Below are 25,157 nucleotides of genomic sequence, written 5' to 3'. Positions count from 1 at the left end.
ATATAATTCTGAAAAACAAATACAATACTTCAGACAAATAAATAGTGTGTTTGAAAAAATGGCAACACAAATATACAGTATACTCGAAAAAAGTGCACTTTTAGCAAAAGAGTGGTTACATCAACAATTTTAATGAAGACTAAATAAACTTTTAATTATTTTAACAAACTGCCCTTTTCAAGGCATTTTCAGTTTTCTATAGCTCAAAAGTTAAACTGCTTAAATAAACAATGATGGTCAACTACTATAGTTAAAGGGTTGAAAACTTCAGCAACACTGTGACTGCTTTCTTACCTTATAGACCCTGCAGTTAATAAAATGATAAACTAATGCATTTATTATTATCAATTAGTATCTAAATAACGCCAGTCTTACACACACTATAGACAGCAAGCTGGTTTTGATCAGTCTGTGGTTTACACAGAGTTTTATACATTTTGGTATGCAAGATAAAATAGTTGAAACACTGCTTTACCTTTTGTGCTATCAAAAAAAAACCAAAAATAAAAAAGCTTCTAATTGCAGCATACTTCAGAAAGATGATAGTGGGAGTTTGAACCCTTTAACGACAAACATAATGCTTTAGAATCACTTTTTTTGTTAGTTGCAGTCCCACAACCCACCAACTAAATAACATCTTGGCTACAACACCATCAGTATGCTGCTTCTGTTAAGTTACTGGCCTTTTAAGAGCCAAACCCACATTATGTAGTATAAGGTGGTATAATTTCCAGCAAAAGAAAATTCTGGGAATGAGGAATTTGTAGGCTACATCTGTGAATAATCATAAATTTCTTGCACAGCCACTGATGTCAGCGGTTCCAACATTTAGGCAGTAATTTTGTGGTGATGACTTTATCGGCCCCAGTGCTGGTACGTTTTCAGTGAAAATGCATTTAATCAGTTCTAGATTTGGGAGCTGGCACTCAAGTATGTTCAAACAAGTGCATTCACACTAGCACTTATTAGTATCACTGCGATCAATACTGAAAGATCTCAAACAGTATTTGGCAACAACTTTAGAGACAGACTTCTGCACTTTTCCAAATGTTTGTTGTACATGTGGGGAAATACTGCTGAAACACTGCTGAAATAAAGATGTTGTGAAACTGAAACACCCACTTCCGGAAAACAAGAATTACTGTAAAACCTTTTCAATAGTAATCTAAAGTGACCCACGTTTTACACCACACCTGAATGCATCACTTTTCCTTCAGCGCTCACTTCCTGTGTGGCAGGTGATACGGATTAGAATAATAAAGCCCACCTCCTTTACTCATTACCGAGTTTGCAGAGATTGTGGTACCACGGTGAAAGGCCGTTAATGTGCTTAGGTTTTGCTTTGCTTCCGGTCAAATCATGAAGCTTACAGACAGCAATGTCATTCGGTTCCACCTTCAAGTCCTTTATGGGATCTCTGTCAAGAGTCTTGAGAAGAAAAGGGAGAGACTGATGATCAGCGGTTCAAAGATCTTTGGTGTTCCTCTGGAAAATTTGCCCAGGTGTTACATTCCTGAATTTGGGCTTGTACCTTGGTGAGTGGAAAAGGGAAATCATTAAATGTAACCTGGGAGGAATACTTCTAAAGCTTTGCTTAATAATTGTGTCCCAGCTTTTTGGTGGACGCTTGTTCTTTCCTTCTGGAGCGTGGTGGGACTGTGGGCCTTTTCAGAAAACCAGGCTGTCTTGCTCGTATTAAGACACTCAGGGTAAGAGTCTCACTGTTTGTTTTTTTAAGTCTTAGTTCCACTTAGTTCTTAGTTCTGGGGGCAATAGTGCCATCTAGTGGTTTAAGTCACTTTACTGACCTGTCACCTACACTTCTACATTTGCAGTAGTTGCCGCATGTTTGTAGGGTACAAATATCCTTGGGCAAGATACTAACCCCATGTTTGCCTACTGGTGGTGGTCAGAGGGCCCGGTGGCGCCAGTGTCCGGCAGCCTCGCCTCTGTCAGTGTGCCCCAGGGCAGCTGTGGCTACAATGTAGCTTGCCATTGCCAGTGTGTGAATGTGTGTGTGAATGACTGAATGTAGTGTAAAGCGCTTTGGGGTCCATTTACCAAATGCAGTCAAATAAAATAGTTTTACGAATCCTCCAAAAAGGGTGTGTTTTTGTTGAAACTGTGAATGGGTGTTTCTAATGTTAATCATATCTATTAAACAGTTTAGTTATACCTAGACAAACTACTACAACAACACTACATGCAGATATACTCTTTTTTTGCTCTTGTTGTGTCTGGTTTAGGCCAAACTGAATCGAGGAGAGAGTTGTCTGTCCACTGCCCTCCCCTATGATGTGGCCACTCTGATCAAACAGTTTTCCAGGGAGCTGCCAGAGCCGCTGTTTCCCTCGGAGCTTCATGCAGCCCTGCTCAAAGCTCAGTCTCTGCCCAACCTACAGGACAGGATGGCAGCCCTCCAGCTGCTGTCCTGTCTCCTTCCTGCAAGAAACGCCTCCTGTCTGCATTACATGTTTGACTACTTAGCAAAAGTTTCCCAGAGGTATGAAAGGATTTTTTATTTTTTATTTATTTATTTATTTTTTTAATTAAACTTTAGCAGAAATTAGTCGCATACACAAAAAGTGCCGATTTAAAGTCCTTTTTGTCTAGGAAACAAGTGTTGCTGTCAAAGCTGGTTCTGCCCCAGGTTGTGTGCTTCAGATGGAAATAACACGATCGTTCAGGAGACCTGATATTGTTTTTCTTCACTGTATGTACTGCTGTCAGATGCAGCGAGAACTTGATGACCAGCTCCAACCTGGCTATAGTCTTCGCTCCGTGTCTATTACCCCCGCCAAACACGACAGAGATGTCTGAAGGACGGCTCGAGCTCAGAGTTCATGTTCTGCGCACCTTCATTGAAAATCCTCATTTATTTGGTAAAAGACCAGTTATTTGATGTTGATAAACAAATTTCCAGTGGCTTTATATGCAATGTTTTAATCTGTATGACAATAGGTGTGATTCCCAAAACTGTAATCGATAGTATGGAATATCTGATGAACTTCCATTTTGTGAAAGATGTTGGCTCCAAGAGTAGAAGTAAAAAGCGGCACAGTTTCAAAGGTAAAAAGACCACAGAAGTTACTAAGCAAATCACTCTGTTCAAATTATGTTTAACCAGTTTTTACTATTTGAGTTCTCGAGCTTAAATTTCTCAAACGCATGCAGGAATGCGCTCTGTAAAGACGGTGCCCTTGATTCAGGGAGGGTCAAAGCTCAGGCCACCAGAGCAGAGCCACGGGTCCACATCAGGAGACAGACCAACGCTGAGGAGAAGCCTTGGCCTGGATTCTTTCCCCAACATCCTTTTGTTCAGGACCTACATGCCTTCAGCAGGTAATTATATGGCGAAAGAATCAGACTGGAATGTGTGAGAATATTTTATTTGTGCAGTCTAATCTAAAAACCGTTTCTAGATCAAAGCTTCAGGCCTGCAGCAGCTTTGTTGGATGATGTCATTGCAGCTGAAAAAAAGTTAAACAAGATGCCACAAGATGGTCTAAAAAGGTAAACGGTAAAGGTTTATAAATTTAACTTCAGTGTTCACTCTAACATCAGTGACAAATTAGAGAGCTAAGGCTTAGAGTTGATGCTACTTGGTTTCAGCATTTGGCTTCAAGTAAAGCAAATGTTAACTGTAGAATAAACCATGGTGCTTATCGGCTTTGGCCAAATGCGCACTGTCTGCTGTGTATTTGTTCAATGTGCCTCTGTGCTTTACATATGGATCATCACCAGGTTCACCAGAGGTGTCGATGGCTCTGCTGCAGGAAAACTAAAGCTCACGCTTTGGAGAAGACGCTCGTCACTATAATTCATGCTTGTTTCCCTAAAGTCAAGACCTCTGATCAACCAGCAGGTTGACAAGAGTGGTTTAGGGGGGAAAAAAGCTATGTTTTATGATTTGTTTTAGTTTTTTTTTTTTTTTTTTTTTTTTTTTTTTTTTACTGTATTTATGTAACAAGAGACTGAACAATGTATGTACGGCTTTCCCATACATTATTCATTAAATAAAGATATACTTTTAGTCTCTCTCCTTTCCTAAAGTCAATTTTATTAAATTTTCTGTGCATTATAGCCGAACCCAGTTTTGATGAGTCCCATTTCCTTTCTTTATTGTTAAAAAGAGAGAAATTATTGTGAAATATAAAAACATGAAAAACAGAGTAGCCACTACTAAATGGGGGGAAAAATGCATTTGGGCTCGGATTTGTAGCGTCAGTGTAGAGCTCCCGAGGAGTAAATGGCACTTTGTTGCAGCCAATGGGAAAAGTGGATTTGCTGTTTCCTGGCAACTGCATCTGAACCGTGAAACGAGACGGATGCAAGGTTGTAAAATGTCCATGTATGAAGACATCAGAAATCAACTCTTCAAAACAAAACGAGACGGAAAATAAAACATTTTCACCAAACGCTGCCCATAAACGAATAATGCACAGAACACTGGTGAATCAACTTGGGACAGAGTGAATTTAGACGAAAATCTGTGTTTGGCTTTTTGTTCCTCCGCGTTTGTAAAGCTTTATTTTGAAGATCCGGAAATGTGCGTTTTCTTTGTGGACGACTTGATGGAGGTCTCCCTCAGCAGGCAGGGTTCTCCTTAAACGCAAACAAGGTAAGGGGAAAATGCAGAAATCTGATTTTTGATCCTTCGCGAGTCCTTTGTAACAACAATAAATAAAAATCTATGTAATGCCATGTTTATATTGAGTGAAGCTGTTTTTGGTTGATGGGGGGCTATTTATAGGCTTTTCACAACGGCCTTAATGGCTCTGTTTACAGAGTAAGTGGCGCATCAAAGATTTATTCATTTTACGGACCACACGCCTTGTTGTTGTTTTTGTTTGTTTTACCCACAATGACATTCAATTCAGGCGATTTTGTCGTATTATGAATCTTTTTTTATCCACAAATAATTGCGTACATGTTTATAACAGGAAAATCATCCGTGTTTGTACATGAATAAACATCTGTGGGCTACTGTGTGTTTGTGTTTTTCTCCCTGTAGATAACGAAAATGGGCTCGGCGGTGCGGTTATCGTTACTCAGCCTCCTGCTGTGCCTACAGCTCGGCAGAGCTCCAGCCCGCAGTCCCCGTACGGCTGACCAGGTGTCTGAGGCCGACATCCAGCGCCTCCTGCACGGTGTCATGGAGCAGCTGGGCATTGCTCGGCCCAGGGTGGAGTATCCTGCACACCAGGCTACCAACATTGTTGGGCCTCAGAGCATACAGGGTATGTTATAGAGATTTATGAAGGATTTTCTAGTTTAAGAATATTGAAAGCAGTATTCCCCACCACTTAATCTGTCTTAATGTGTTTTTTTTGTTTTTTTTAATTTAATTTAGTTAAATTTTTCAAATTTTCATCTTGTGGATAAAATCTAATAAAATCAAAACTTGAGGAAAACTTGAAATTTTCAGATAACCTGAAATATTGACTTATGGATGGGTAAAATGGGTAACAGATTTTCATATCCCCTTGAGACCAGAAAAATACTGAATGCTTAAACCCAACGGATATAAACATTAGGGTCATCATAGCTGGAAAAGTGGCAGGAGGGATCCTTGCAAGCCTAAAATTAAAAGTTTGTTTTATTTGCAGTTTTTCACCCCTTACAAATGAAGCCAAGTGGTTTAGTCCACACCATACTCTGCAGCTAATTTATTCTATCAAAGTGGTAGCTAATGGACAAGAAGGAAGAAGTGGAGAGGGAGAGGACACGCACTCAGTGAGCTGTTAACAAAAAGAGAGACGAGTCTATGAATGGTTTAGCTATCAGTAGTTGTTTAAGACAGTAAAGTGGTGTCAGATGTGACTCTGTGTCTATGAAATAACCCACCACAACTTAGCACGATTAAAAAACAATCTGCGAAACCATCAGTCTTTTCTGTCTGATGACATTAAAAGAACACTAACAAAAAATGGCCATGTTTTCCCCACCAGGTGGTGCCCATGAGGGACTGCAGCATCTAGGCCCCTATGGAAACATCCCCAACATTGTGGCAGAGCTCACAGGGGACAATGTTCCCAAAGATTTCACTGATGACCACAGCTACCCAGACCCACCAAACCCCTGTCCCCTGGGAAAGACGGGTAGGAATTCTTCCCCTGTGCACAGTATTTTTAAAAACACACTCATTTCTGCAGAATCAACACAGGCCTTTTATGGGGCTAATGGAAAATGTTGCTATTAATGCTGTTTTTAAGAATATGCATAGTTTTTCCATCTTCTTTTTGGCCTTTAAGGAAGTAATGACATAAATAAGTGCATGAATTACTTTCTGATTCACTGCTAGCCTTTTCCAGAAAAACACATGGCTTGCCTAATGAACAGAAAAAGTGACTCCCTCTCTGCTACCTATTTATTGCATACACAGCAGCAGATGGATGTTTGGAAAATGCTCCTGACACAGCTGAGTTCAGCAGAGAGTTTCAAAAACACCAGCACCTGTTTGACCCAGAACATGATTACCCTGCCCTGGCAAAGTGGGTGAGTACAAAACAGGACCTCAGGAATCGATTAATTTAATTATAGACTAATTACTTGGTTTATTTTGATTTATTGATTTTAATTTATTCTACTGCCCAGAGTCTCAGATTATTTGATAGCCAGAAGAAGTCCAGAACACAGAATGATTTACCTCATAATGAAATGAAAGAGAGTAAAGCAACAAAGTATTAATACTGCATAAATATTTTTCAGCAGGAGATCAAATAAATGTGCATTTGGAACACCAGAGTCGTCATTATCAGGAGCAAATCACAACAACAGTTGTCTCAAAGTGTTTTATATTATAAGGTCAAGACGGTACAACAATACAGAGAAACCCCTCGAGGTTTTCAATCAATCATTAATCGATCGCAATCCACATCTCCACAGGCCAGGTTGGATGCATTAAAATCAAACTACCATAAAAATGAGAAGTTATTCATGTCTTTGTAAGGTGCAAACTTGCAAAATCAAATATTTTCCCAGTTTTAGTTTTGGTAGATACTACAGACAGTTGTGTTAAAATAACAAAGATTGGAAATAATGGAAAGCCCTCTTGATTGAATCATCACTTGGCATTTCTTTGTGCACAGCTGGAATTCTCAGTCAGCTTTTCCCATATTGCTTCACATATTTGGGTGTTATTCACTATTAACCACATGGGCCACTTTAAGGTAAAGTACAGACTACATATTGCCAACTGCATCATCTTACCTGCCAAACATGGCATTTGTATTTGGACCATATTTGCTTTTTTACCATTTGAGGCTCATGTCAATTTTCCAAGGTCAGAAAAAAGCCATCAGTGTTAGCTGTTTGCCAAAAGAGGCTTATATAAGCCATTTTTTGTCATCGGAGATGGCAACATTGCAACAGTACTCATACTTGTGGATTCTGGCGTTCTGCTGCCTTTCTAACCGCAGAAACAAAAAGTCAAAACTTCTGTTATTTGAAAGATCAGATAAAAGTTTCTTGTAATTAGCATGGATCCATTTCCCAGTTTGTCCTCTGATATGTCTGGTCTGAGGAAGTTACCCACTGAGAACACTGTTTTTATTCCCTAAAAGGAGCATTCAGACAATTTGTTGAGCGTAACAAATCGACTAGCTGTAAGACAATGAATACATGATTTTAGATCTGAAATCTGCTTTTTTATTCTTTTGTTTTCAGAACAAGGAACTTTTGTACCAAAAACTGAAGGGTGGACCAAAGAGAAGAAAACGGGTATACTATTTCTTGGTTGTCTTTTTGCTTTTCCTGTGTGGGATTGTGTCTGAGAAATCACAAAACTCTGCACTGAGTTTAACCCCTGGTGGGAGTTAAGCCAAGAGTCACACTTTGAATTTCTGTTGAATTTAATCAGATGACATGCAACTCATAGACATGTTTATAAGTTTGTGTACAAACAGTTTTATGCTTGTGTCCACAGAGTGTCAACCCATATTTATTGGGCCAGAGGTTGGACAATGTCGTTGCCAAAAAATCAGTTCCTCATTTCTCAGAGGAAGAGGAGGAAGACGGACCTTCTGTCCCCGCTGCCAGCAAATCCACAACCTAAACTCCTGCAATTCCCACTGCAATATTACAACATACTGTCAGATAAAAGGTTTCAGTAATTTAAGCATTTTGGTTAACAGTCAGTGGGTCTTTGTGGGTGTTTTGTAAATGCTTTGTTTGATTGTATTGCAAAAACATGGGATCTGTCACCCTGAAACAAAATTTCAAGTTGTCTTTTGGTTAAAAACAAATGTTATTTCTTGATCTCAGAGCTTTACAAACAGCAATTACAATGGACCTTGTTCTTTTCTTTTTTTTAAAGATTGATAACTCTGAATTTTCTGGGTTAAGCTATTTTTGGTCGGTAGTTTGAAATCTTGCCTTGGCAATAAAATAGGTTTTCCCTGAAACAACTCTGTCTCTTAGCAGAAATGCTCACAAGTGAGATATAGGAATGAAAAAAAGATCAGCCTGCCATGATATCTGTCATACTGTATTTATTAAAACACTGAAGATCTGGGCTCTTTATAGGGGGAAAAGGAAATCTCAGTTCATTTATACCAACTGTTTGCTTCTTTTCTTATTTTTAAGAGATGTAACACACTACCACATTGCCAGAGAATTAACCCTAAATCAACCCCAAAATAATAGAATATATGCTGTTAAATACTGATCTGACAGTGTACAATATATCCCTCTATCATAACCATAACAATACTTTGTATAAATATATATTGATCTGAACGAATGTTATATCAAAGTTTTTCTTGGATGTACAGAGATTGGTTTATTAATACAAATTCATTTTTGTATGTGACAAATTACTTTGGTGTCTTGTGTAAGAAGTGTATTTCTATTTCCAATCAAATACTTGCAAGTAATTCTGGTAAAAGTCTTACTTTGCCATTCAAAGGATGATGGTGAAATACTTCACTAAAGCATGTTCAATATTTATTCACTGGGTTGCTTAATCTTGTCTAAATGGTTGTGTTCTGTTTTGTTCTGTTAAATCAAATAAACGGTTTATCTGCATCAACAAAGTTTGGAAGAGGATTTTGATTTGCATTCACAGACAGGCAGGATGGAGAGGATATGGGTTTGGGGGCGTGTTCTGGAGAAACTCAAAATTGGATATCTCCTCACTGTGTAATCCATAAAACCACAACTGAGGACGGCGGACCTCTAGAAGACACGCATGCTGACTGGATAATTGTTTTCTCGCTAGGAGTTTTTAAAAAAAACAAACCAAAAAAACAGGTAACTCCACTTAACAAATATTGGTTCTGAAATGTGTATAATATATATAACTTGTGTATAAAAATATCCACTGCTTGCTTCTGTGGTGCTTTATGTGTGCGTAAAAGTTGTGCGTAAATTCCTTTCCATCGAGGACTTAACTTTTGTTCCGTTTTCCTTCAGATTCAACGATGCAGACACATTCAGTGCAGAGCTTTGCAGTCGTTTTGGCACTGCTACTCACCCCGCTGAAGAGTACGAAAGCTCAGAGCTTTCAAAGCGCGTTTCCACAGCCAAACAAACACAGCCCGAATGAATCGTCGACGTGTGTACAGCCCCCTCTTATTGGATTAATTTCTCGCGCAACGGGGCCAGTAACCTCAACATACGAAGTGCCGGAGTCCAGCCAGGAAGCGCTGCACGTCACAGAGCGTAGATACCTGCGGCTGGACTGGTGTAAGACACAGCCGCTCAAGCAGACCATAGAGGAGGAGGGCTGCCTTCGCCGCACCATCATTAACAGGTTTTGCTACGGACAGTGCAACTCCTTTTACATCCCGCGGAACAAGTACCAGGACGGAAACGCCTTTCGCTCCTGTTCGGCCTGCAAACCCAAAGCCTTCAGCACCGTCACATACACCCTCCTCTGTCCGGGACAGACGCCCAGCACCAAGAGGAAACGAGTCCAGCGCGTAAAGCTGTGCCGCTGCACTACTATCGATATGGATTAGCCACAAACTAAAACATGCTGGCCAGTAATATTGTCTTCTGTGAAAAATATAGAAGGGGGAGTCTATTTTGCTTAAAAGACGCATAAGTTGGAATAGAAAAGTGAGGAGCATGCTTGAGCCTTTTTGGGGGGAGAGACAGTTGACCACTAAATCTGCTAAAAGACAGTACACACTGCTAAGTGGGAGATTCAAGTGTCACGTTCTGTATAAGGTGATAATTTGACCTGCAAATACAACTTTACCACACAATGACCAAACATCTGCCAATTATCAGTCGCTGCTTGCAGTTTTGTGAGTGTAAACAGACTTGGATGTGTTGGCACATGCATTTGCAGACAGGAAGTTTTAGGCCAATGCGAACCGTTGAGGTGCAGGCTGGTTTGCGGCAGTCCAGTGACAAAATTTGTCCAAACAAACAAACAAAAAACCCAACAAGCTAATGGATGTGCAAAAATATAAGATGACTTCAGAGGTTGCATTGTTTCCACTGTGTGGGACATGGAGCTGAAGGTTTTAGAGACATACACTTTTATACATGCACTGCTAAAAGCCACTTGATTTCATGGCTGTGCATAATTTGTGTATCATTCATTGTAATGGCACTTGTAAATAAAACTGCATTCAAGCTATTGCATCACAGTTTTCTATGAGCAATGATTTTATTTGTGGAAAAATATTGTAAAAGATTTGGTTTTACATTTTAGATTTGATGCAAAAATGTATCTGTCTATACACAGTTGAAGCTATTACTTATGTCTATATATTGCACAGAAGATTTTTTTTAATATTTAAAACTTAAATATATGTTAGATTACAAGTTATAATATGGTTATAATATAAATCTTCCACTTAACAAATACAAGTAAATACAAGTAAATAAATAAACTACATTTTTCAAGGACCATGCATGTTTGGTACCCTTGCTCACATCCTGTTGGATCCAGCTTTGTGAGGACATTATCCGGTGGTTAGAATGATTTGGATTGGAACAATTTTTTTTGGTTTCTTTAAGTTGAAGATATGCTGGCTTCTTTTTGACGCAGTCGCTCTTTCTGTTGGGAGCAAATTTAGACTGGACTTAAATAAGAAAAGAAGACATTTCCAAAAAGATTTTCTATTAAGTCAATAAAAGCAGCAATGCTAAAAAAAAAAGTAACTTTGCAAGAGAATTCCTGAGTTGGTATGAGTTGATCTGTTTTTCACATTTAAGGCCTAATTCCACAAATGTCATCTAAGGCAAATCTTTTTGCTTCCTCAGTAAATCAACTGATTCCAGTCTTACCAGGCTGCTGGGGTTGGTCTTTCTCGTCTCCACCTTCTTCTCTCCGGTAATCCTCTTCACTGACTGCTGAGCCTCTTTTAACCTGCAAAGTGAAGCATTTAGTAAATGAAAACACTCCAGAGAACCACAATGAGGCCAAGCTATTCTATAAATATGCAGCAAAAAGTAAAGTAGAGAAATAGAAATGTGCAAAATACTCTTTAAGCCTGCAGTTACAGATGCACCTATATGTTGGATGAACACTGATGCCAGCTAATATATAAACAATATCACCTTTACTGATGTCACTGCGAGATATTTGCCTTTTGTGTCAGATTAATGTTGGACTGGTTAAATGTTAAAAAAGACTAATAAAGAGCTAAAAGGATTCATAATAGTTTTCTAATACCAGATATAATTCTTATGTTTCATTCTTATGTTGCAATAATTAAGTGAAGACAAACACATTGTTTTCCCACACAGGGTATCGATAAGTTCTTTATTAGAGGATTACATTTCTTTAGTTTTTAATTTAGTGATTCCCCTTGAGGTGGTTTTTACTGTTTACAAAGGGTGACACACACACACACACATACACACACACACACACAGCTATTACTTACCTCTCTTTAGAGATATTCTTGTTCTCCCTTTTCCACCTGGTCTTGAAGTCGGCAGAAAACTCAAACCAGAACATGAAGAAATAGCCAGCTGTCACCTCCGTCTCCCCCGTCTTAGGCTTTAGTCCAAAGTACAGGATCAAGTCCTCGAAACTGAAAACAAGTATTTAAAAAAAATCAAGATCAAAATTTAATTTTATCTTATTGTTTGTGTCTCCTCTCATCTAAAACATAACCCAGGTCCTCTGCTTTGTCCTCCTCAGCACTTTGTTTCAGTTGATCACTGTAATACCTGTTATTACACTTCTATAACTTTAACAGACTTTTACCATTTAGTTGGTATGATGTTTGGCCTGTTACTACGAAAATATTTATAGACATGAAAAAAAGACAAAAAGAGATATAATAACAAAGAGTCACAACGTAGCTAAAAGAAATGGAAAACAACGGGAATAACTAAAACGGCAAAAAAAAAAAAAAGAGTTGCAAGATAATAAAAATAAAAAACGAGGGAAAATGGGAAAGTGATGAAAATAGACACAATGTTATGAATTGATGAACTGCAAATAGCCCTAGGAGCCAAATTCAGGTAGAGACCTGCATGCTGCACATGAATGAACAACTTAATTTTCCTACCTTTTTCGTACAGTCATCATCTGATAAGAAGCTTCAGCGTGCTCTTTTCGTGCTGTTAAAAAAATGTGCAGGTAAAAAGTTTAGTTTTTGCAAGACTTTCCAAAAAAAAAACAAAAAAAAAAACAGTATAATTTTAAACTCTATGGAAAGTCTGTGAATCTAATTATTCATAGTTACACAATAAGATCCTCTTGTATGATGATGACCTTGTCTAATGGAGCCAGACAACCATTTGGTCTTAAAACACCAATTATGCAGTCAATGGAGCCATTCTTGCTATTATGCCATTATGTCAAATAACAGGTAGGCTACTTGTTATCTGTGTCTGTCTCTCTGTACTGTTTTGGAAGTCTCCTTCAGACCCAGAACAATAAAAAAAAATCAATTTTAAAAAGCTACAGAAATTACCCACTAATGAAATACTTTTGTAAATAAAGACACGCCCTCTCATAAAACCCAAATTCCAGTTCTTGTTTGAAGACTTTTTTAACCCTTAAGAGCCCAGACCTATTTCTACTTTCATGAAAATTACGGGGGTCTTATATCAAATGGATCATATATAACCAAGTCTCTAAGTGTAAAGAGGCAGTGACACCAGTGTCACCGTGGGTCCTTAAGGGTTAAAGTCTTGTGGTTTAATTCACATCTATATTTATCTAAGAGGAAGAGAATGCAGGAGGATAAACTTCAAATCTTTGAACAAAAGACAAAGTCTTGGAAAAAGATCCTGCATGCAGTCCAATTGTCTGGTGTAGTTTTAGAACAAATAAAACAAATGGGAGGCAATAGACAAAAGATGATGATCTGAATAGGTAGCTCTCTTAAAGACACTGATTTTGAAGCTTGATTGTGATACCTTTGTCACTGGGTGGGGAGGAAAAAAGATGACGCTCACAAGAAGAATTATTAAGTATTCACTGAATACTCAAACGTGAAATGGGTCACTATAAACATTTTGCACAACATGGAATTCCTCGGCTCATAAGAGTTAACTGTTTTTTGCAGTGAAAGGGCTCCATAGAAGGCCCAGTGCCTGTGTGTCTCAGCCATTGCCAAATCTGTCTGATCCCTATCTGAGTGTCTAGGCTGTACTCTGAATTCATTCTGTCTCCCTCACATACAAATACCAAAGACACTCCATTGGTAATTTTCAGGCCACTAAAGACACAAAGACTACATTTATAAGAGGCAAGGAAAGACATGTCTTGATTGAATGACAAATTATTTAAAAAAAAAAAAATGAATCAACAGCAAACAGAAAACAGGTACAAAGATATCTCTTTGAAGCAATGACTCTTGCTTTTCTATGAGGGCTGGGGGGACTTTTACATGTCTGTCGACGGTATGGCTATCTAATAATCTGCTCATGAGTAGGGGTTATGGGGAAATAATTGAGGATAATTAAGAATGTGAAGAAGAGCAGTCAGTTTTTTAAGTGCAAGCAGGCAATTACATGTTAATTGCAGTAGAAGCTGCACGGAGCTTGGAGGATATTCAAAACAACAAAAATCTGTCTTTCAAAAGATTTTAATGCTTTTAAAACTGAGCTCATAATGTCAAATATTCAGCGTGTATGTGACCGTACTTCTCAATCATATTTCAAAAGATGTGCGCAACATTTAATTTCCTTGCTGGAATAATCATTACAAAAAAATGTCATGGGAAACAAAAACTAAGTAGACTCCATAATTCAATAGCTTGTAGCACCAACTTTAGCAACAGTAACTAGAAGTCTCATTCTCTTAATGATAAAGTTATATAGAGGAATTCTGGCCCACACTTCTTTACAACACTGTTTCTGTTGATTGAGCCTTGTGGGCATTTGTTTATTTGAATGTGTCTCGTTTTCTCTTACAGCTGATGTGACTGCTGTTTGTGCTGTCTTTGCTTTCTGCCACATGCTGCACTGTGCATTGTGACCAAACATCTCCACTTTGGTCTCATCTGTCCAAAGGACATTGTTCCAGAGGTCTTGGGTTTTGCCCAACCCTGGGAAGATTATAGCAGGGTGTCAACACGCCTGAATGACCCAGTCGAGGAAACTACCAGAACCTCTACTTTTATAGGGATCAATTAATCAAGCACCTTTTATTCGCTGTATCTGGCTACTAAATACCTTCTTAATTCCTGTGGAAGAACTGTGGGCGCACTCTTTTTTTTAATATGACTGTATCTCATGGATGTTTTTACATAACACATTAAGTGAATGGTAACTCCTCACCACTGAGCACAAAAGCCTCCATCTTGTCTTTAAATGGCTGCAGGTATTCTTCAGGAGAGTCAGAGCAAACCTTCTGTACGTCTTTCTCGCACCCTGAAAAGAACACAATGGTTACAAAATTCAGGAAGCATTACACTTTCAATATTTAGACAAAATTTTAGATAAGAGCCTGAAGAAGATTGAAGCTATGAAGAACATTTCTTTCTTCTTCTCTTTGTAACAATTTACGGCTTGTTTAAAATGACCATAAGAAGAGAATAAGACAACAAACACGTTTAAAGGTGACCTTTATGCCACCATCTTTTGTCTGAAACCAGAAGATGCTCAGATGCATTCCAGATTTGTAATTTCAGCCTTAAAAAACTATCCTATATTTGTTTATTTGCTTCCAAGTTTAAATATTGGACACACTCGTCTGAATTGGCAGTATTGTAAAACTACTTTCCACCTCATTTTGTGTCATTACTGTTTTAGCTGTATGTAAGAAAATTCTCAGTGCTACAATTATTTGACATGGTCAATAATCAACAACAGAATACTTTACAAAGACATAAAATGGATTTATAGAACCAGCAGTTAAATCTGATAAAATGCCTTTTTTACCCCAACATCTACAACAACCTCAGCTATTGCTCAATTCTCCCACAGATTTAATTGAAGGATTCTTCAAGTGTCATGTCTTTTCTTTATAAGGTCTCTGTCAGACGTGCAGATTCACATAGAGAAGGACGAGCTCTGGGTTGTACTAGGTCCACCTGTACCCCAGCGTGAGGTTATCTACGCCGCTTCCTCTTCAGATATCACTAGTTGAGATCCAGAGATGGCGACTGCTCCTCTCTCTCTCCCTTTTCCTCTTCCAGTCTGCGGCTCCACGTTGCTGTGTCCAATCAGTGGATCACAGGAGCCAGTCTGTGGAGCCAGTCATAATATAGGCTGAACCAACCCCACCCCCCACCCCGATGCTCGATCAACATCTTTCAGATAAGATTACAAAAGAATACTGTTTTCATTCGGGTTTGTGTAAACTGTAGAGGCGCGTATCTCCCTCTCTTTGCATTGTGTGGGGAGCCTTTCTTTCTTCTGTCTGCCTTTTGGCCCTGACAGACGTTTGCTTATTTCAGACTGAAGAGAGTTATGGACCTTCTTGTAAATATAGCTGACTTCAGATGTGAGACTGCAATTACACAAACTGCACTGAAACAATGATTTTGATTCATAGTGAGGGATAAATGCTTTCTTAAGGAGGTTCACAGTATTTTGTGATGATATGCTAGAATTATTCATCTCTCAAATTACACCATTACTTCTGTCAGTAGGGGGATAGTTTATATAGGACTGGTTCAAGTGACATTTTTAACAGTGTTCTTTACTTTGGAACAAGACAAGCAAATATGAAATTTGAAGATTGTCCTTGTTTTATCCTTCCTTTTATCTTATTTATTTGAGCTAAGGTCTTAAAGTGATGGTTCCACTGCCATTGCTCACAAAACAAGACAACACTAGTAGCTACACCTACAGCTTTGTGAGTACTTTGTGCTAGATGTATTGAGGTTTTGCAAACACATGATTTTATCTTTTCTCACTGGTGAATATAGCCACAGTCACACAGGCTACTGGCAATGAGCGAAAAGTCCTTGACCAGTTGGCAAGTGGCTGATGGCACTAGCCTGGAAATTGTTTGCTAAAGACCAGGTAAAAAAGACCCACAGACCTGTCAGTGACCTTCTGGCAACACGTGTCACTGAGTGTGTATTTCCTGTCCAAGGCAAAAACCTTCTTTAGATAGTTTTGATTGCTAGTAGTAGCAACTAGTGGTAATTTAATTCAATTGTATTCCTATCACACCACATTAGAACATCATCTTTTATATTGTAAAGTAAAGACCCCACAGTAATATAGAAAAAAATGCCTACTATCAAATGACCCTCTAAGAGCAGGCAATTGGCAACAGTGGGAAGGAAAAACTCCTATTTCACAGGAAGAAAACTCGAGCAGACATCTGCCGTGATTGGTTGCCCACAGTTTGCAATTTACCTTGAAACACTCACCGTTCTCCAAGCAGCAGTGAAACTATAAAAACTGGAAACCGAGAACATTTACTTTCAAAATAAAAGTGGCACATGCTTTTGTTGGTGCAGCAGCCTCTTTATGACAGATTTCACAAAACAACTGCCAGCAACCTACAGCAACCAGTCCGGGAATATTCTTTTCCCCCTCGCAGCCAGTGGTTGTATCATGTCAAACATCATGGATAACTCTTGATCACTGTGTGCATGGCATATACAAGTATATAAGCACTAAGCCAAAAAAAAAAAATCGTAATTTGATATAATAAACTGTGTGGAGAATATAAAAAGGTATACCAAATACAGCAATAACCAATCAGACAGTTGTTGAGTTGTTATTCAGGAAAACCAAGAAATCACCAGAGTTGAGAAATCACCTAGGACCATGAATGCTTGTGCAAAAATATATGCATCTACCTGTAGGTGAAATAGCATGGACCAGCACAGACACAGACTGCTAACATGGCTGAAACCATGACTGATATATAATAAAAAACAACTAAACAAAAAGAAAAAACCCTTTTGCACTCTGTGCAAAAGGGTTTGAACTCTGTGGCTCAATAAACTACTTTTATTGCCACTGTAACAGACACAAGAAAATTTAAGGCCCAAGAAGGGTACGCAATGTGTAGTTTTAAAAACCCAACTACAGATATAAATCCATATCTGCATAGCTAGTTAACTTTATTAATAATTTGAATGAACTTCCCAGTGAATAACCCATGTAAATGCAATATAGTCTCAACATGGATGACTTAAGAGAAGCTTAACCACAACAAACAGAAAGATTTCATACCAGCCAAACAGAAAACAGAGGGAGAGTGACGAATGACAAAAGCAAAGCCTCAAACCAGGCATGAGGGCAGTTCAAACAGGCAGAACAAAAGGAACCTGCGACAGGCAAACCAGATTGCACAGTGGTTTGGGTAGACAGTGCGATAAGACAAAGCTGTGTTGAGAGGTAAAGAAAGCTATCTGTGGCACACATCTGGGGGCCACACTGGAGCCCAGGTGATACAGGTTAAGGATCCGTGCATTTCTGCAAAGATACCAGAGATACTAGGGGTCTGGAGATTACATAAGTGGGAAGCTACGGTCTCCCTGCACTGGCGACAGGGGCACAAAGCAACAACGATGGGAGATCTGATGGGCTAAGGATTAGAAGCTGGATCTGAAAGGCGCCAGGCCAGTATCAGCAGCAAGACTCCTGCTAGTCTCAGAATACATGCACATAAACACGCATTCAACAAAATGCATGCAAAATCACATGCATACGTAGGGACACAACAATGAACTCACTCATAATCATACTCATGCACAGTAAGCATTGTCCTCAGAATGACTTTTAACTGAGCGGCATGCTGAATGGCGTCATATGTGCACACTTAGGCAGTGAAAGGAACACGCAAAAAAGGATTAGAAAGACAAGAGGAAGTCTTTTGTTCTTGAGCTTTCACTAACATGAGTTTGCTCACAGAGGAAAGCCGTTGGCCTTAAGTATAAACAGCTACTCAATGGCTGGGGCCAGTGATGGGAAACCAGGGTAGTGAAGGTGGGTGGGGGATGTCTGTGGAAAAACGATGCCAGACTGAGCCAAAGTTTGGTCTGTGGGAACCTCTGGAAAGTATCAGAAAATCACACTGACAGAGTTACACTGGCTGATTTTTTCCAAACAAAAGCACACAACAAAATGACCACAAGTTGAGAATACTCCTGGTCACCCCAGTCACATGGACGCTTGCCATCTGTCTGGAATGTGTGCAACCATCTAATAATATTAACCGAGAAAAGGGGACTGAGTCTGTTTGTTATTCTTCTTTTCAAAAACTCAGAGAACAGGAGATGGTATGGTAACGTCACGTACTTGTCAGATCTCGTCCAAGATGTCTCAGATCTCTGTCGAGGTCAACAAACTTGACCTGCGCTGCCAGGAAGATGTCCTGCGGTTCAGGAAGAGGGAACATACTCTTCTCCGTGCCTGCATTCTGGAAGGTGAAAACATTTTAGAAATGCATTACATCTGTGGATGCAGTGTGTGTGATGCTGAGTTAGGTGATTCCCAGCTGAAGGACGAGTCCAAACCTGTGTTTTATTGTCTAATATAGTCAATTTTCATAAGAATACAACACAAACACATCAATTTCTATGAAGGTAGTTCCATTTTAAACATGCTAATCTACAATAAGGGCAGCTGTGGCTCAGGAGATAGAGGAGGTTATCCACCAGCTGGAAGGTCATGCATGCTGAAGCACCCATGGGCAAGATACTGAACCCTTAGCACTGTATGAATGTGTGTGTGGTGTGCTTTGAGTGCTCATTGTGTTTGTGTATTGTATGTACGGTCAGCAAGGTCTGTCATCTCGGTTGTGGGCAACTGCAACTGACAAATAAAGGCTATCTCATCATCATCATCATCATTTAGGCTACTCCATTTATTTTTTCAATTGCATATTTTTTTTAAAGTACCTTGTCCACATTGTGCAAGTAATATGACACCACGTAATCCACCAGGCTGATGCGATTGTCCTGAGAAGAAATGGAAGGACAACATGAAAGCTGGATGAACGATGAATGTAATGGACTCTTTTACCTAGAGTTTGGTCTCAAGCTACACATTCTAGCTCTGTCATTGGCAGATGCTGCTGAGGTTAAGCTTATGAGTTCAAATCTTCTTCTTTGTTCTGTTCTTTTAAGTACAATACCAAATATTCTCCCAGGAACAGATGCTTTATCTGAACACATACACAAATATGGCAACAGAGCACTCCCTTTTAAAAGGTATCAGGAGTTGGGGTTTCAGTAAATGCAACAAACAAATTTCTATTACTCTTAATTTAAATTTCTTTCAGTAATAAGTATTGTTTTTCACACACCCTGATTTCACTGGCTTTTGAAGCCAAATCCTTGCCCTTCTGCCCACACTTATCACTGTGATAGACGATAATAACGGCACTTTATCGAATCAAGTCTGACTATTCTACTTTCCCCTCCACCTATACCACTGCAGGTTCTTTATTATGATGTATTTCACACCTACTTTCCCTCATCCTCGTGTTAGATTACAATCTCAGGCCTAACACTTTGCACACTTCCTGTGCTCTGTTCTGAAAGGCAGGCAAAAGAGCCACAGTGACTCCGCAGGTATCAAGGCCTTACCCTGCTCTTTACATCTTTGAGTTTTGGAAGGATTTCCAGGCCAAAGCCGTCAGCCTGGCCTCTAATCCTGCTTCCTCCATTCATGTGGTTCCCAAGAGCCAACACCAGTCCCATCACCTTCCTGACACTGTCGCTCTCCAGCAGAGCCTAGATAATCAACAGTTTTTTTCAATACTGGAGTTCACGCCACTCCATGTCACATTATTTACTGGCCACCTTGAATGAATAACTGGGTTTTCTGTCACGTGCTTAGCTCACCTTACAGACATGGAAGACAGTGTTGAGCTTGCGTTGAATCGAGGCGATCCCATCGATGAAGGCCGACTGGAAGATGACACAGCGAGCTCTCCCTGCGAAGTCTGAAATCTGAGATAGTTCATACAGGAACCTGGAGCACAATCACATAAACACTGAGAGTCCACAATGCAATGACATTACCCATCCCTGTTAGAACTGTCAAATCAGAGGGTCTGGTATTTGTCTATTTAGTCCACAAATACAATCAATTACTGCTGTGCTCTCTAAACATCTGCTGAGGCACTCACTGCTCAGGTTTGTCCAGCAGCTTAACATCCTCTTCTTCTGACGTCTCGTAGTGTTTCCTGATCCTCTCCAGCTCCTCCGGCAGTCCTCTCTGCCAAATTGATAGCAACTTCTAAATTAAAGGTTCATCGTTGTACACAATTGTCTCACACAATTACGTGCCTAAATGCGTACATTTTCATACAGCGCTTCAATGGTCTCCAGGTCCACCACAGAGTGATCCACTGTCAGTACAGCTAGAAGTGAAAATACACAGAAAAGGGAGAGAGATTAAAAAAAAGCTGTGATTCATATATTGTCAGATCCTATATAGAACCTATATATATAAAAAAAAAAACTGCCACTAGCAAGAAAATAGAAATAACATGTCTATATGGTTAGAAACTGATCAGAAGGCAGTATACTGCAAAGGAAGAAATGCTTACTAGGCTTCATTCACAATATTTCTCCTAGTACTGATCATTTATTGCTGAAACAATAGTGATCGTGCATTTTGACTCATGTCAAAGTTCAGCGGACAAGAGTAGAGAAATTTATCATAGTACTCACATTTTAACACACTCAACCAGACAAATTCTAAAGATCGTGAAGGGAAGTGACAACGCTTTTCTAAAGTTGCTCTTCTGTATCAATGACGGATAATCAATAAATATGATATCATAAACGTATCCATGGAAATACAAAAAAATAAAATGCATTGACAAAAAAATTGGCTTTCATGCTCCTCTTCCTGAAAGACACAGTCTACTGTTTGCTCCAAAGATTTTTCAGTTTTGGATTAGAAATGCATATTGCCCGTCATGCTGACATTGTGGTGAGCGTTTGGGCCACTAATCCTGCTTCAAATTCACCCCCAGCTCATATTCAGAGTGAAATACAGGGTACATTCTCTGTGACGCCGCGATTAAAGTGCAACCAAGGTTTATGTTCAGGGAGCTGTGGTTACCTGAATGTTTACTGCAGGTTCAAATTCTCAGACTGGCTGGGAAACCCAGCTAGTTTAGTGACCTACTGTAATCTATCTCTCATGCGATGGAAAAGATGATTACATGCACTTTGAGGATTTAACAGAGATGAGAATCTAAACGCTGTTCCAGAGGCTTTCCACCACAAGACGGTAAAAATTTGAAGATATATTTATTTATTTTGTTAACCTTTATTTATCTCAGAGAAAGGACTTGTGAAATTTAAAATCCCTTACGCAAGATTGTTCATGACAGGCAGCAGCTCAATCTGTATATTTGACACACAGTATCCAATGTGTGTAAGCACCTATCCTTTATAAGCAAAATATACTTTAAATAATACGCCTGTTACATGTTTTACATTTTGACTGGTTATTGCATTTTGCCATCTTTTATATTTTACTAGAAAACTGTTTTGATTTTATTGTTATTTTACAGTTCTGCCTAAAAGTCTTGAGTCACCCTTCATTTCTTTATATTTGGCTCAGAAAATGTGAAAAATAGGTGCAGCGATTCTCTAACAAGAATTCCCATTGATAGCTGGCAGGCAATGTCACTGGTGGGACAATGCGTGGATGGCCAGTCCGGGCTCTGAGGAGGCCAATCCATGACTGATAGTGCTGTATTGTGTGCTTCTATTCAGTTATACTTTTACTGCACTGGCAGTTTGCTTGGGATCATTGTCATGCTGAACATGAAACCATTACCAATCAGATGCTTTCCAGTTGGCATTGCAAGTTCATGAGCACGACAATTCTGTTAAAAACAATGAAATTCAATTCACATTTTTTTTAATTGGATTATGATAGAGTCCAGTTTTGCCTGTTATCAGTGTAGAAACAAAACGTTGTTTCCTTGCAGTACAATGAAGGAGTGAAATGACCTCACCTTGCTGAATATCTTTCATCTCAAGGTGGAGGCTTGATATGAGGATGCCCACAGCCTGAGAGCGTTTACCATCCAACAGTTTAATGATCTAAAACAAACACAAACATGGTAACCATGACCACCTTACCAGTAGAAACCATTAGTGAGTCCTGAATAGAGAGCCTAGCATTTCATACCAGCGTTTCCATTTTCTCTTGTTTAAAAGCTTCACTTCCTTCTTATATTTTACTAATGTCACTTGGTTTGTATTTTCCTCTTGCTTTAAAATCATAGTATTAGGAGCCATGATGTGGAGGAGTCTGTAAACCATAATGCATTACCCCCCTCTAGTGGACACATGCCATTAAGTATTGCAGCCTACATTTTCTTTAGCAATAGCTAAGGGATTCACAAGATGAATAAATGATAACATGATGACAAAAGTTAATTTCTTACCTTCTTAGGCTTTGCTTTTTTCTCATAAGTCTCTGACAGAGGTTTCCTCTTTGTCTGTGTGGTGGTTTTAGCAAAGAGATCTTCAAACTCACTGGCATCAATTAAGTTTGGCTCTTCCAGAATATTCCATAATGTGTTGCTACTGCAGGAGAGAGCAAAACAGTCTGTTTAAGAAACGAAGAAAAACACAACAAAAACATCAAGTTGCTGATATGAGGCCATCTAAGCAATAAAGCAGGATTCATTCATTTATTATGATTCAATATAAAAATCCAGTCAGTATTTATGAGGTCCTATTAAGAGGTTTAGTGGAATAGTTGTTTGTTTGTTTTAAATCAATCTGCAAACAAGATTATTTTTCAGTCACTGTCAACAGTTTTTTGAATCTCTCCCACAAAGGATTAAGGCAAGTGGTTCAACCCACCAGCAACCCAATGAAGCAGCTAGTGAGTGCATTAACCCCTTTGTAATCATTATAAAGCACTTTATAATGCTTTAATCTGCATAGCCATATCAAATAATTCATCAGTGACTTGCCACTTGGCCCACAAAAGGTCCCCTATTCTAAACCTGTCTCATCTTTGAACCTCCGTTATAGTACACTTACAGTTGAGAGATTGCATTCTTGAGTAATGGGTTAAGAGGTGGGTCATAAGATGCACAAAGACATGTAGAAGAATGCCATTCACAAACATCCATACAACACTTTGTTCTTTGCCTCTAAAGGTTTTCCAGTTATCACACACTACAAGAGAACAGCCACTGTTTGGGATTTAGTGTCCTTCTACACGCTAAATAAAGAGGGACATAAGCACTGATCACCGAACTTACATGACTGCTTCGAATAGGCAAATCGTTAATGCAACCGTGCGCACTTCCTTTTATTTGGTGAAAACACAACACTCCTTCGAGCCGGATTCGAACCAGCGACCTAAGGATTTCCACTAGATACACCTACAGTCCTCCGCTCTACCAACTGAGCTATCGAAGGGTGGTGAGGGCTAGGACGGCTCTTTCTCTCGAAAACTGCAGTTAGACAATAAAATGATGTAAACTGATAAAACATTGCAACATTTGGACCTCACTCAGTACTCCTTCACTTTCTCCAGAGCATGATGATTCTGGCTGTTTGCAACTTGTGGAGTCAACCCAGGTAATTTGATCGTGTTTTACAGCAGCTACAGACAGGCTGGATGTCCGCTCCCGTTGATCGTACCTCACCCACAATTCCGTTTATAACGTGGCCGGCCAATAATTTCCAGCCGTGAGGAGGAAACGGCAGTAAAACGTATCAGTTTCAGACTGCTCAGGGACTGTGCAGATCAGCTCTGTGGGCTGATTATGACATAAAACTCATGGCCTGTTCTCAGATCTGCTGTTTTGCCTGGGTGGTCTTGTCTATAAAAGTTGGCCACGGAGTTTTGTGTATGGGGGTTTCTCCTGAATAGTCTTCCTACAGTGTTTTGCTTACTGCGTAAGCTCACTGAGCTACCTGCTTGTAAAGTTGCCGGGGTGGACCAGTTAGATGTGGGGAGAGTTGTCCTGGGAGCTTGGGCTGCCATAAGATTTGCAGTTCTGCCATATTCTGTATATAGAGGGATTTTTGTGCGAGAGCTGTTGTGGGTGAAATTGGTGCCACACATTTCAGGTGGCAGGCAGCCTGTCGTAAATGTTTAAGGAGTACAGACTTTCAATATGCTCTTACATACTTCTTGAGTGGACCTACTTGTTGTCCTGGATCTGGATTCTGTTCCAGTAAAGAGGCTTCATGGGTCGGGAAGGCTCCACTGCCGGTTTTCTGGGAGGTTTATCAACTCCAAGACCCAATGCTGGAGGAGGTGGAGGGAGTGATAATCCTGGCGTGGGTGGAGGAGGTGGAGGTGGGGGTAGTGGAGGGTCATTTGATGGCTGCATGTAGTTAATAGGTGGAGATGAACATGGTGGAGGTAGTGGAGGTGGAGGAGGAGGAGGAGAAGGAAAAACATCTGATTTAGCTGGTGATGCTGTCTGAGAAGGAGCTGGTGGTTGTTTTGAGCTACAAGGAGTTACAAGTGAAGAGGAGGAGGACAGTGTGCCTTCGATCTTGCTGATGGATGCAAGGTCCAACTTTTTGGGGGCCACCTTCTGCTGCTGAGAGCATGTACAGGTTCTCCCAGAACCTTCTTCATCCTGAGCAGTTTTGACAAATGTCTCCCGGTCGGTTTGAATGCAGACGGTGCGAAATGATTTGTGCAAAAAGTCATCTGCTGTAGACACAGCCATATCTTTATGTTCCCCTTGACAGTGGGTCCCAACCTGGGAGAGTTTGTTCTGCAGCTCAGCAAGACTGAACTCCAGACGTGCAACATTTTCATCCTTTTCCAACCTCAGTCTGGAGAGTTCCTGATCATAGTCCTCCTGAAAT

The 25,157-nt window shown here is 39.7% G+C and overlaps 4 protein-coding genes and 1 non-coding gene across 5 annotated transcripts in view; 3 read left to right on the top strand and 2 right to left on the bottom strand.

Annotated features, from left to right (window-relative positions):
* Positions 1-1,359: 1,359 nt before the first annotated feature.
* Positions 1,360-3,820, top strand: LOC118454293 (inactive Rho GTPase-activating protein 11B-like). Its single transcript, XM_035908427.2, has 8 exons — positions 1,360-1,535; positions 1,613-1,709; positions 2,247-2,503; positions 2,731-2,882; positions 2,962-3,069; positions 3,175-3,342; positions 3,423-3,513; positions 3,745-3,820. The coding sequence occupies exons 1-8, from the start codon at positions 1,360-1,362 to the stop codon at positions 3,818-3,820; spliced, it is 1,125 nt and encodes a 374-aa protein (XP_035764320.2).
* A 647-nt stretch (positions 3,821-4,467) lies between these two features.
* Positions 4,468-9,035, top strand: scg5 (secretogranin V). Its single transcript, XM_006792694.3, has 6 exons — positions 4,468-4,621; positions 5,015-5,240; positions 5,952-6,101; positions 6,386-6,498; positions 7,669-7,722; positions 7,928-9,035. The coding sequence occupies exons 2-6, from the start codon at positions 5,024-5,026 to the stop codon at positions 8,054-8,056; spliced, it is 663 nt and encodes a 220-aa protein (XP_006792757.3). The 5' UTR covers positions 4,468-4,621; positions 5,015-5,023; the 3' UTR covers positions 8,057-9,035.
* A 128-nt stretch (positions 9,036-9,163) lies between these two features.
* On the top strand, positions 9,164-10,595 carry grem1a (gremlin 1a, DAN family BMP antagonist). The gene is made up of 2 exons (XM_006792693.3): positions 9,164-9,252; positions 9,415-10,595. Exon 2 carries the CDS (start codon positions 9,423-9,425, stop codon positions 9,960-9,962), a length of 540 nt encoding a protein of 179 aa, XP_006792756.1. The 5' UTR covers positions 9,164-9,252; positions 9,415-9,422; the 3' UTR covers positions 9,963-10,595.
* Positions 10,585-25,157, bottom strand: part of fmn1 (formin 1) — a 29,031-nt gene continuing 14,458 nt past the window's right edge. Inside the window, exons 7-20 of the mRNA XM_087851899.1 lie at positions 24,480-25,150; positions 22,754-22,895; positions 22,319-22,406; positions 20,640-20,701; positions 20,468-20,556; positions 20,181-20,310; positions 19,923-20,069; positions 19,233-19,292; positions 18,631-18,751; positions 14,701-14,793; positions 12,480-12,531; positions 11,847-11,996; positions 11,245-11,326; positions 10,585-11,014 (exon numbers count right to left, since the gene is read on the bottom strand). Coding sequence (XP_087708025.1) covers positions 10,970-11,014; positions 11,245-11,326; positions 11,847-11,996; positions 12,480-12,531; positions 14,701-14,793; positions 18,631-18,751; positions 19,233-19,292; positions 19,923-20,069; positions 20,181-20,310; positions 20,468-20,556; positions 20,640-20,701; positions 22,319-22,406; positions 22,754-22,895; positions 24,480-25,150 — 1,932 coding nt within the window. The 3' untranslated portion in view covers positions 10,585-10,969. The remainder of the gene's footprint in view (positions 11,015-11,244; positions 11,327-11,846; positions 11,997-12,479; positions 12,532-14,700; positions 14,794-18,630; positions 18,752-19,232; positions 19,293-19,922; positions 20,070-20,180; positions 20,311-20,467; positions 20,557-20,639; positions 20,702-22,318; positions 22,407-22,753; positions 22,896-24,479; positions 25,151-25,157) is intronic.
* trnay-gua (transfer RNA tyrosine (anticodon GUA)) lies at positions 23,657-23,744 on the bottom strand. Its single transcript is given in 2 exon segments — positions 23,657-23,692; positions 23,708-23,744. It is a non-coding gene; the product is annotated as a tRNA-Tyr (tRNA).

The sequence above is a fragment of the Neolamprologus brichardi genome, chromosome 15, assembly GCF_056152115.1.
Source record: "Neolamprologus brichardi isolate AB-2024 chromosome 15, ASM5615211v1, whole genome shotgun sequence".
Classification (NCBI taxonomy): Eukaryota; Metazoa; Chordata; class Actinopteri; order Cichliformes; family Cichlidae; genus Neolamprologus; species Neolamprologus brichardi.
This window is presented reverse-complemented; position numbering and strand designations above follow the sequence as displayed.

What these genes read in the sequence shown, in the direction of transcription:
- LOC118454293 (XM_035908427.2), top strand. Translation starts at nt 1,360, where the DNA reads ATGAAGCTTACAGACAGCAATGTCATTCGGTTCCACCTTCAAGTCCTT. An exon ending in CTCGTATTAAGACACTCAGG is followed by an intron (nt 1,710 to 2,246) that starts GTAAGAGTCTCA and finishes TGTCTGGTTTAG; the next exon opens with GCCAAACTGAATCGAGGAGA. An exon ending in GACCTACATGCCTTCAGCAG is followed by an intron (nt 3,343 to 3,422) that starts GTAATTATATGG and finishes AACCGTTTCTAG; the next exon opens with ATCAAAGCTTCAGGCCTGCA.
- scg5 (XM_006792694.3), top strand. Translation starts at nt 5,024, where the DNA reads ATGGGCTCGGCGGTGCGGTTATCGTTACTCAGCCTCCTGCTGTGCCTA. An exon ending in CTGTCCCCTGGGAAAGACGG is followed by an intron (nt 6,102 to 6,385) that starts GTAGGAATTCTT and finishes TTGCATACACAG; the next exon opens with CAGCAGATGGATGTTTGGAA. An exon ending in GACCAAAGAGAAGAAAACGG is followed by an intron (nt 7,723 to 7,927) that starts GTATACTATTTC and finishes TTGTGTCCACAG; the next exon opens with AGTGTCAACCCATATTTATT.
- grem1a (XM_006792693.3), top strand. Translation starts at nt 9,423, where the DNA reads ATGCAGACACATTCAGTGCAGAGCTTTGCAGTCGTTTTGGCACTGCTA.